The 12,090-nt window shown below is 48.7% G+C and overlaps 1 protein-coding gene across 1 annotated transcript in view; it reads left to right on the forward strand.

Annotated features, from left to right (window-relative positions):
* Positions 1-1,839: 1,839 nt before the first annotated feature.
* myo (growth/differentiation factor myoglianin) overlaps positions 1,840-12,090 on the forward strand; it is a 68,300-nt gene continuing 58,049 nt past the window's right edge. The window contains exon 1 of the mRNA XM_077658815.1: positions 1,840-2,287. Within this exon, the coding sequence (XP_077514941.1) occupies positions 1,855-2,287 (433 nt within the window). The 5' untranslated portion in view covers positions 1,840-1,854. The remainder of the gene's footprint in view (positions 2,288-12,090) is intronic.

The following is a 12,090-nucleotide window of genomic DNA, read 5'->3' on the forward strand; positions in this document are numbered from 1 at the left end:
CTATGAGAGGGAACAAACTTTTTGCTCAGAATTGTGAATTTTTTGGTCATTTCTTCACTAAACTAGAGAATGACCTTTGGATATAATACGCTAAGAGGAAAACTATTTAGAAAATAGAAAGAACTGTGCTTGTCACACAAAATTATCGAGTAACTTTCTTCAGTTCCTCGTTCCTCATATATACGTACGCTGGGGGTTTTAACTTGACACAAAACAAGGGTATAAAGTGCAAATATATGTCATTCTTCCCTCATACGCATCGTGTCCTACAGCTATGCAGGCAAAAAGACAAAGCTTAGCGCTCGTGTTTTTCGACAAACCTTTGTTTATTCGATATACCAGGTGTTTCAGGGAAGGTGATCACTCTTGTTTAAAAATACTGTTTTGTAGGTAACTAGAGGCTTTTTCCGGCATAGTAATGCCAACGTTGGCGGACGTCAAAAAACAGGCGAATCTAACTAGCTAACGGGTTAACTAAATTCTAATAGTTAACTTTTTAACTATAACCATTAGGCACCTTCTTGTAATTAGAGATTTGTAGCCTGCTATTATTAATAGCCATATCAGTTTTTAGAATTTCGAAAACGCCATTGCTCTCGCCGATGTGGCACGACAAAATTTGGCCACATCGTGCTAGAATACATGCACTTTCGAAAAGTATGCAGGAAAGCAACCCCTCCAGTGGTCACAGCTAGTCGAAATAGCCAAATTTTGTCGTGCCACAGCGGCGAGAGCAATGGCGTTTTCGAAATTCTAAAAACTGATATGGCTATTATTAACGGCAGGCTACAAATCTCTAATTACAATCAGGTGCCTATTGGCAATAGTTAAAAAGTTAACTATTAGAATTTAGTTAATAACTTAGCTAGTTAAAATGATTTACCTGTTTTTTGACGGCCGCCAACACTCATATTACTATGCCTTAAATTTCTTCTCGTTACCTCAAAAACATTATTTCAAAAAATTAGTGATCACCTTCCCTCAGACACCTGGTATATTCGATCATGTCGTCGAAGAGCACATTGATTAATTTATAGAATGCCCCGCTACAGTGTTGCATTCGCCGCACTGTACAGCATAGAATCTATACAATATAAAGTGGTGTTTGAATAATAATGCAAAGAGCAGGAGGTGCGGACCACACCGGAAGTTTTACTCAATAACTGACTGTGAAAATGCTTTATTGCTTGAAAGGAGGGGGTCCCTCCCTCTACTCTGGTTTGAAACTCTGCAGAAGGGAAGATCAGAGGTCATTGGAGTCTTTCCTATCAGTGACTGCATAGGCTGCTTACTACACGAGAACGGGTGTTCTGAGTGACGTCGGGAAAGCTGGCGTGCGTCTTTTTCTGTATGCCAGACCGTGCGATAGGCGAACATTTGAACGTGACTGCGAATAGCTGCCGCTTTCGCACACGCCGCGCAACCGAAGGCTAACACCCGCAGCAAAGCTGACACAGCTAATTGCGGTCGGAGCAGATGTCATCACGTGGCGGCAAGCTCCTTAGTCCTAAAGCAACGGGACTTGACGGAAGCGACGACAGTGCGAAATAAAGGCAAGCCTCTTTTCTGCAAACACGCATCAAAGGACGAGACCTGGCCCGCTCGCGCGACTCACTTGTGGGTTGCGTTTGCGTCACGTGCAGCTCGCATGCGAATAACGCGCATGCCAGCGCCTTTTTCTTGACAAATGGTGGCCGACCACGCCGCAACTTCGCGCGCTTCGGACGCGCGCGCACGAGTCCCACGCGGTTTCGCGCGCCGCACGGCGCATCCTGCCTCCCGGTGCGGGCGTCACCGCCATTGGCTGGGCGGCCGTCGGGGGGCGTGGCGCCGACCTATTTAAGCGCGCGCGCGATGCCCACCTTCTCTCGGTGCGCCATGCTTTCCTCTCGGTGCTGTGCTGCGGCGGCGCTCGCGCTCGCGTCTTCCCTGGCGGTGTTGGTGGCCTCCGCCGCATCATCCGGCGCCGAGCCAACGACGACGTCGACGCCGGTCGCCACGACCGACGCGGCCACTAACTGCACGCGGTGCGGCGCGTTTACGACGCAGTCTCGTGCCGTGCGGCTGCAGGCCATCAAGGCGCAGATTCTGAGCAAGCTGGGCATGAAGCGGGCGCCCAACGTGACGCGCCGCGCGCTGCCGGGCATCCCCCCGCTGCACCGGCTGCTGGACCGCTACGACGCCGGCATGATGCAGGCCGACGCGCCCTTCGAGCCCGGGGAGCAGTACGACGACGACGACGACTTCCACATGGCCGCCGAGAAGATCATCACCTTCGGACAGCACGGTGAGCCGTCACGCTGCTTTTCCCGCAGATCCCGCGGTATTGCCAGGGGTTCCTTGCCGCTTGCAGAAGTGCAACCCTGCAAGATAACCGCAAGTAGCGTCAGTGAACGCATCGCTGGATGTGACTGCGAACATCTGGATTCAGCCGCGCTAACTTAGGGGCGGAGTCCCGTCCGTTCATTCCGATCTCATGGTGACATCTTGCAGTACGTGCACAGCGCTGACGGTATAGTACAGCGAAGTCTGCGCAAAGCACAGTCGAGAATACTTGAGCGCGCGAGGTGTACCCGGTCTACTTTCCGGGCGTGCGTAGACTTCGAGTAGTAGAGCGTTGCGGTGAAGCCCCAGTGCCAGGCGCCCCTTCTGTAAAACACGCTGTTCTTGTCGTTGGTTTCTATACGGACAGTAGTTGCCTGGCACCATGGTCTGTGACCGGCAGGCGTTCGCGGCGCTTGATCCTCCAGCTCCTGCTTTCGTCTCCTCTTTCTCCACTCCGGCGGCCGCCCGTAATCGCCGCATGAGTGCGGGTTCCCTCTCCCGACTTCTTTTTCTGTAACTAGGAGACGTCCCGCGGATAAGCGATGTTTACGCAATATGCGCTTACAGCTGTACGCAGCCGCCGGTCTTGATTTCGCAGCGACGTTCGTTGGACGGAGATTGAGTGACTATATATAAGAAGGGCGCGAGCGTCCTTCACACTCGCCTTGGCTCCACAAAGAGCCCCCCCCCCCATTTTAACGGCCACAGTTCGCATGAAGAGCCCGGCCGAAATTGGTATTCTTTTCAAATATTTTTCATCAATTTATTGCGCCTGTTATTTGCGTGTGTTCAATATCAGATACCATCTTCACCGATCCGTATTTGGGCTCTTTTCAGTCAATCAATTGGCAAATAAAAGCAACCTCTTTAATGTGATCGATTGATGTTTGTAGGTTCGCACCGTTGCCACAATGTCCACGAATTTGCACGCATGCATTTGAACGACATTTCGCGCTTGGCAACAACAATCATTCCTTCTTCATGGATTATAAAACAAAAAAAGAAAGGAACTAGGAATACTTCGTCCAAAGGATCACGTGTAGAAAAGTAAATTTGTGGCTGTCACTTTTACTGGGAGAGCAATAATTGCCTGCATGAAAATCGCACGTTTGCGTCCATATTATTGGCACCTGCATAGGCCACAGAAACGGAAGAACTCGCGCTTATACACTTATAAGTATAGGCAGCTTTGTGATACAGTTTGATAGAAAGCAATTCAGCACGTGCACATACATAACCACGAGCTTATTAACATGTATACCGTCGTACGATTGTAAGCGTATGAGCCTTGGGTCGGTGCAACGAACTTAACAATACACGCGCATAACTTCGTTTCACTAATATTTATTTGCGTCCCGCAAGCATATGGAGTCGACTCTGTATTGTAGCATGTGTATGGCGCATAATAGTTGGCAGATCCATGTGTAAAGTACGGTATTAGATAGCCTGTATGTTTCTTTCTTTTTTTTAACAAGTCTTTGAGGCGGCGATTTGTTTGCAAGCTATATTAAGCTTCTTCTTTTAGTTGCGAAAGAAGTGAAGGAGGCAGGCATGCGACGTGAAATGCCGAGCTGCATTGCTCGTAGAACGCGGAAGCACCCTCTCCCATTGTGTATTTATATATCAGGGAGGCTCCTCTCCTCTGTCTGGGCCGTTGTCTGGGATTCTTTTTTCCTCCCATTTTTGGCGCGCGCGATAACCCGGGGGCGGGGGGGGGGGGGGGGGGGGGGGGGGACAACAACGCTTCCTTATTCGCGACTTTCTTCTCTCTCACCGCTCTTTTTTTTAGCATTGTTCGACGTATTGTTTACAGCTGTTTGTTCTGCAATCTTTCACCTCGTCTGTTTTGTGCGATTTTTTGTTTCGTTTAAAAGATGACGTTCATCCAAGTAAACTAATAATGAAACACGGGTTTGGTTTTCAACTCGTGCAACCACAATCGCTTTTCTTTCTTAGTTTAAAATGATGTTTTCTCATGTTGTTACATCTATATAACGCCAGAAAGGCATAGATTGCCTGATCAGTTGAGTCAACTGAGAAGGAAATGATTGAATTGGCAAAAATAGTAACGCATGACGGAAAAATCTTCTGTATTCGCTTTTTGTTGCGTGTGCTACATTTTTTGCTTTCACTTTTATTCTTCGTCACATGACATAATTTTCTGAGATAAAACGTATATAGCGTATCGGACTTGCTGACATTTGCCTGCCGATCAAGAGACATGGGTGCACCTTTGGCGTAGCTTCGCCTGTATACACTTCCGTATGACAGTGAAAACTTTTTCAGCACAACGTACTCTACGTACAGGTTTGTACGTAGAGAAAGTTAGCTGTGTATTAGTATACGTCATATTGCGATCCCAGCAAATTTAGTGAATTTAATATTGTAATTTAAACAATGTACTGACATTACGAATTGATGGCCGCCTCGTTGTCGATATTGCTGGGAAAAGGACATCTTTGCTATAATACCTAAGCATACTGAAAGAAGAAAAGAGGAAAGTTTTTTTTTTTTTGGAGGGGGGGGGGGGTGTTTTCTCCGGAGGGAAATCTGGCCAGTCAGTCGCGCATTCTTGATTATGCTTCCTCCTTCTTCAGAGTTATTAAATTTAGTATATGCAACTTAGTGCCTCCTTTACATATGGACACTTCTACATGTATACGCAGCAGTCGGCTATAGCATATAAGTAATAGCCGTGGGATATTTTGTTTACATCAGCTGCATCCGGGGAAGTCCTTTTCAAAATTGTTTATTATTACCGGAACGGAACAAAATGTATTCTCGAATGTCGGCATGTGCACAGTAGCGGTTCAAGCATTTGCGTTGGTTCCTACAGAGTCTGACGGGCCGTTTGAAACCATTTCTGTCTTGTGCTGGCCCGAAAGACGCGGGTTCGATCCCGGCCCCGGCGGTCGAATTTCGATGGAGGCGAAGTTCTGGAGGCCCGTGTACTGTGCGATGTCAGTGCACGTTAAAGAACCCCAGGTGGTCGAAATTTCCGGAGCCCTTCACTACGGCGTCTCTCATAGCCTGAGTCGCTTTGGGACGTTAAACCCCCATAAAAAAAAATTCTGTCTTGATACCCTAATTTCCGGTGTATACAATTGGCGGCCTTTACATGTTTAAAAGCTGAAAATTTTCACTTTGCATTTTTCAGTATCGCCCAATTATGCCTGAAATTTCCTACACTTATTTTGTTACGATGTTTTGAGACACTTGCGCTGTGCATGCACACGCATATTTAGGCGCTGGTTGCGCATGGTGCTCTTTCGGGCAACTATACCTGGTGCGGACTGTATACCGGAAATTACGGTAATTCGAAGACAATACTTGCTTAATCACACGTGCGTATGCATTAGAAGTGAACTTCAGCTAATGACGGTATATAACTCGATATAAGAGAAAACTGCTCTTTGGAATTCACGACACTTCTTAGCAGAAAAAGATCCCGCAGTTATCTTATCTAGCTGCCTGAACGCCGGCGGTCTATAGAGTTCGAGATAATCAATGACTACTGATGTCTATATAGTCAAATTCATATAGATCCAATTTTTTCACTACTTTGAAATTCACCGTGTTTCGAACATTCGATCATCCTTGTAAGTTGGCTTTTTCCGAACGGCACGCGTACGTTTCGAGTGCGGAAGATACGTTGGGTCGGCGGTCAGATTTTCTGTTGGAGATGATATTGAAGCGAATTCATTTCTGTTTGCTTTCGACGCCGTGACTGTTCCGAAGTAATCCTCGAAGGGCCCGTGACACGATTTTCAAAGCGGCCGAGAGCAGCAGTCCCAAGTCAGACATGGCACTATTAAATTTACTGCATTGAGAGTACAGTCATCTAATTGCTCCTCACGGTAAATTACAACGGAGTGAATTACTTTAATTAGGTGGGCGAATGAGATTAAGAAGTATGCTGGGATACGGTGGTCGCAGCTGGAACAGTACAGGTTTAATTGGAGAGACATGGCAGGGGCCTTTGTCCCGCAGTAGGCGTAGGCAGGCTGATGATGATGATGATGAGTTGATTTTCAGCTCAATTTAGTAATGTAGTGAATTACTTTGGGGCTGTAATTTCGCAGCAAAACTTGTCTATAAAATTTTATCTATAAGGTCTATAGACTGTCTATGGACAAATTCTAGAGAACAGGCTATAGACAATTTGTAGATATATGGTCATGCACGTTTAGTAGGCTTTTGTCTGTAGACAGTTTATAGACTATGAATAGACAAGAAGAAATATCTATAAGAAGGCAGTAGAGTCTATCGACTCTCTATAGACCATTTTTATAAGGGGAGACCGCCAACGTCTTCTGTTGCCGGTGCGTATAAGGGAGATGGGCAAGAGGGCGCGTGTCACGGGCATCTTCCAGGCAGCGAGATGGCGGCGCTTGTGGCGGCGAGAGGGGCAGATGACGCCAAAACGAGGCTTCACTCCCATGGTTACGTCAGCTATGGTCACAGCGACGCCCGATTATACGCTCGTTGCCATGGGGGCGCGGCGGGGGAGGATGCGGGAAGAGGCATGACAGGGACCAACGAAGCAATAAATGACCTGCTTCTTTAAACGGTGCTGACAGCTCCGAGCATGGAGCTTCGCCGCTCGTTTCTCTTGAGCGCAAGGAAAGTGACGAGTTTTGGCCGTGTGCCTGCAGGTTTTCGCTGTTTTTTTTTTTCGCGTTTGTCTTATGTTTGGCATAGCCCGTGCTTATAGGCAAGAAGAGAAGGGTGATACCTGGCTGGGGGTGGAATTTTTAGGGGAGACAAAGGATTGTGTGCGTCAGGTCTGGAAGAGAATTCGGTGCTTTTACTGTGCTTTCTTTGGAACGTTCTTTCTATGGATGATAAGTAGAAAGGAGTTTAAAAGTAATTGCATTAGTTTTCTGAATTAATTGTAATGCAATGCCATCCCTTTTTTAGCAGTAATTGCTGTATTTTTTTTTTTACTTTTACGCGGTGTTTAACTAGTGAGTAATGTAATTTATTCCTCTTCGAAGTAATTTTGCAACCTATGTATGCTCCCTGTCTTGGCATGCTAGCCGCTCTGCATGGATATACTTCAATTGAATAGGGCTTGTTGACTGCTACCGAGAGGAATTAATATCATGCCCAGTGCGTTGGACAAAACTAAAAAGTCCAGCAGTGTTTGTGTTTAGTTTCCATGTTCAGTCAGATTTGCCAATCACAGCTTGCTTGTATACGCTGAACTTCGCGATTCGGTCGGATGTAATTCCTTAACATATCGATTTTAAGAGCGTTAGCTTTACTCATCACGTTTCTGGATTTGTCGGGGGGTCTACTATCACCTCCCTTCGGCTGTGAAATTTTCCAAGTCCGAGTAATTCACGATGGCGGCCCCATAGTAAATCTATATAGCAACCCAATTGGTGATGGACTGGTGGTGTCACTGATATATCCAACTGGTGATTGTTTACGTCACTTACGAATCCAAGATGTCGGCCAATAATTGCCATTAATAAATTACGTCATTAATTAATCCAATATGGCGGCCGACTTCGGCCGCCACGTCAATTGGCGTCATAATCTAAGATGGCGGCCAAATTCGCGTGCCAATGATGACGTCAAAATCCAATGTGGAAATTAAAAATTGATTTTTGTGGAAAAGAAATGGCGCAGTATCTGTCTCGTATCTCGGCGGACACCTGAACCGCGCCGTAAGAGAAGGGATAAAGGAGGGAGTGAAAGAAGAAAGGAAGAGAGAGGTGTCGTAGTGGAGGGCTCCGCAATAATTTCGACCACCTGGGGATCTTTAACGTGCACTGACATCGCACAGCACACGGGCGCCTTTGCCAATGTGGCGGACAGAAGTGAAATCCCATGATTATGACGTCATATCAATTCTAGTAAACCAAACAGCTAACGCTCGTTGCTTCAACGTCTTCCAGACGGTGGCGGCAACTTTTTTTTTTTTAAGCATTAGCTGAAAACCACGGACGTCCTCCGGAGTGTATTCCGTCGAGTTTGCTTTATGGTAAGCAATATTAACAACAGTTTGGGTAGAGGCCCTGGCGGAACTTTCTCCCAAGCATTTCAGCCCTGAGAATCAAAGCGGAACACCTGGCCGGGGTTATTTCCCTTAGGAATGCGATGAGTCACCGGCCGTTCTGGGATTAAAACGCCTCGAAGCGTCACGTGATCGCCTCCGGCCAACAAGAAGCGCTGCATGCAGTTTGCACCTTTTGGCCAATGAGAACGTGCATCTGCAGTCGCGTGATCCTGGAGGTCAGTGGGACGGAGAGGCGGGTGAAATAACTACATGCCTGCCCAATCCTCGTCCCGGAGAGACTGAAGGAGTGAGGGAAGGAAAGGCAGAAAAGTTAACGAGGCATGATGTCGGGTGTCTATACCCTTTAGCTGAACGCAATAAATAAAGATGGTTAAAAAAAAAGGAAGACAGAGATAAGGGAAGCAAGAAAAAAAAATTGGTTGTTGAATTTTTGTGTGAATAATTTTTAAAAATGCGGGAGAGGGTGAGCAGTACAGAAAAAGAGGGAAGATGCGCTCAGCGCATTTTCGTCTTGTTTCTTTTTTTTTTTGTACGTGAGATTATTTCATTTATATACCCCCATCTCCTCGCTCTGCTATACAGGAGGACGGGAAGTTCACCATCTGCTGTCCGGGCGAAGCATACGACACACAACGTAATTCAACCTCCGCCTTTTGACGCATTCCGGTTTCCGCGTCTTCTCCGCATGCATGCTATATATGCGGCCGGGAGCGTTGCTACACGAATGCTGGCACGTTTCTATTCCTCGGCGTTTACACTTTCGCGACTGCTCGCGGAATGCCTGTCGAGGCTGGAGAGCTTCGGCGTTTTTATCATGCGCGGCGCCGTTGCGAAAGAAGACGACGCGAGTGCAACGAAGCGTTCACAGCGTCGTTGCGTAAAGAGGCAGGTCCGCGTGCGAGGCGCACCTGGATTGCGTTGATACAGGCACTGCATGCTAAGCGAAAGTGGTCCGGCCGTGATAGATAACTTGAGGCCGAAATGCGCGAGAAACGTGAAGAGTATATATGTGCGCCCCCGGAGCCCCGCATGCATATATGTAAGCCGCAGAGTCAACGAGGACGGAAGATGCCGAGGTGTATATATGGAAGCGCAAAGTCGGCTCGCTGTATAGGCCAGGTGGCGAAGTGTCAAAACGACCGCAGAGTATACGTGCACGGAACAGACCGCGTATGCATGTCGAAGTCTGTTACGCGTGCCCACCTGTGACACGCATCATTTGTTTTGCGCTATATACTGTATATGCACTCGTTATCTGTCCATTTTGGGTGGGGCAAAACCCTGCCTGTTCTATGACGCGTGGATTTACTGCGGGACCGCTTAATGCATTAGCCGCGAACTGGCTTGGTAGTCTGCCTCAGCTTTGCCCCATGCACTTAGAGCTTATCTGGAACTGTTTTTTAGGCATTCATCGCGCCATGTGCGGTGCATTGAGCCTTAGCGAAGCAGAGTGTCGTTGGTTGCGGTCCCGGTGGTTGTGGCTGCGCATAGACTATGCATATACCTCAATTTCTGCGTACAGTCCGCGCGCTATACATGCATAAAAGTTGAAACATTGCGCTTCGCGGATTATCTACAGGGGCAGAGTGTAATAGCACATTCGTTTTCAAACTTATACGCGAGGTGCAGACGATATAGTATTTTTTTTTAAAGCAGAATTGAGTCCCGTGGACAAAGACACGGTGCGCAGACTCCATATAGCCGAGAAATTATGGTACTTGCGTGTACAGAGGGCAAAACCCTTGCCTAGAACGCGTTCTGGGCGTGTGTCGGGCTGAACACGCGATAGCTATAGCAATAACATGTGGTTAAAAATGGTCGGGATGTGAGCACGGGCACTTAAACTCATAGGGCTTCATCGCCATGGTTGCCTTCCTGGTCGCAGTGGCTTCGGGAGATGCGGAACGCAGAGTTCGGTCGTTCTAGACAAGTGTTTTGCCCTCTGTACATCCTGACAACGCAGTCGTATACGTGTTTCTATAGCACAGCAGCTGCATCGTTCAATGGCACCTCCTTCTGGAAGTGCAAGCGAAGCATTGACGGAAGTGTACCGTGGAATCTGTGCAATAGAAACTCGCTTAAATCGAACCTCCGGTTAATTCGAAACGATGTACGGTCTCGCCAAATGCACGTGTATCTATCTACACGAGAGAAAGGTCCGATAGTTGGAACGAATGGACGGTGCAACCGTAATATTGACAGGCCGCGAAGCACGAGCTGGCGAAGCACGACAGCAGAACACGGCAACCGATCAGGAACGTGCGCCCAGGCAACATGCGCACGTTGCCTGTCGCCATCATGGCAAGCCTGTTATACGTAGTGGCACAGGTAGGGGCCTATTGGTTTACATTCTTTTTTGGCTGCCCCACCATACTTTTTGTCACCATCATGGCAAGTCGCGGCGTCTGTGGTGACGTTCGTTGCTCCGCTCCATTTTTCCCCGTCCGCTTTTTTCTCCCGCGCAGCTGTAACGGCGTCAAGCGGCAACAACGCAAACCCGCTGAGATCTCTAGTATATATACTATTCTGAGAACTATGCTTGTCTTCAATACTGAACGGCCACGCGAAAAGGTGTCGCTGACGCGTTTCCGATGCGGTTACCTGCAAAACGCAGTGCATCAGAGTGTGTCCGTCGTTCTCTTTAGTTCGAACTCCGGTTAATTCGAACAAATGTTCGGTCCCCTCGTCTGTAACACATCCCAAGTCGGGAGCCTAACGGTTGTTCTGCCCTATAAATGAAGGAAGTACGCGGAGGAACCAGAAAGTTTCGCAAGGGCCTCCTACATACTATTATAGGCGACCTGGACAGACTGCAGCAAATATAGACGCGGAGCCCATGCGAGGATATATATGCCTCCAAAGGCTCGGGCGACAGGAGCTTTGCCCCCTGCAGACTTGGGTGCTGCGTGCGTAAGGTGCGCATCCATCACTCTGCGGCAGCGGAGCCAGCCAGCGAGAGAAGCAAGCCAGTCAGGTTTCCTTCTTGTTCTTGTCGCGAGCCGCATACCTGCGTCGCCGAGAAATTTCTCCCATCAGCGGAGGCGCCGGTCAGCTGCAGCAGCGGCTGTCGCGTCGCGCCACCGACGCCCCGGCCGGCCCGGCGTGGAATGTGCTCCCGTGGAGCACGCCGCTACCGAAGCAGCAGCAGCAGCCCGTGGCGCGCGCACGTTCCTTCCGCGGCGCCAGGGAATATCGGCCCCGGCGTGTCTTTACCGGTTTCGACGCGGCCGGGTCGCGGCACATTATCGAGCCGGCCAGCGAGCTACTGCCGCCGCCGCCGCTGATGCTGCTATAGCCCTGCTTGCGACGCGCTATTTGCATAGATTGCCCTTTTTGATGGAAAGCGTGCTGCTGCGCGTCGCGCGAAGGCATGCGCCTGCGCGTCTCCCCACTAGTTATGTGTGCGGCCTGCACGTCCTTGCCGCTGCGGGCTGATGTGCATGCCGCGTAATACGTGAGACGGCGAAAATGCGCCCGTGGCGCTGCAGATCGAATCCGGAAACTTGGCTGCAGCGGAGGCTGCCTAACCGACGACGAACTTGCGCAACAACCCTGAGTCCCTTTGCAGCGTGGTTTGGTGTAGCAGAACTCTGCAGAGACGCCACTATAGATAAGGGCATATGTATGCAAGCTATATGTGTGCGTATACCACACTGTTCCGTTTGTTGGGGCGTTGCTGCGTGATGTGCATCTTATTGCAGACTAGCAATAACCTGTGAGACGTTTGGACTTGGTTG

The sequence above is a fragment of the Amblyomma americanum genome, chromosome 3 (genome assembly GCF_052857255.1).
Source record: "Amblyomma americanum isolate KBUSLIRL-KWMA chromosome 3, ASM5285725v1, whole genome shotgun sequence".
Lineage (NCBI taxonomy): Eukaryota > Metazoa > Arthropoda > Arachnida > Ixodida > Ixodidae > Amblyomma > Amblyomma americanum.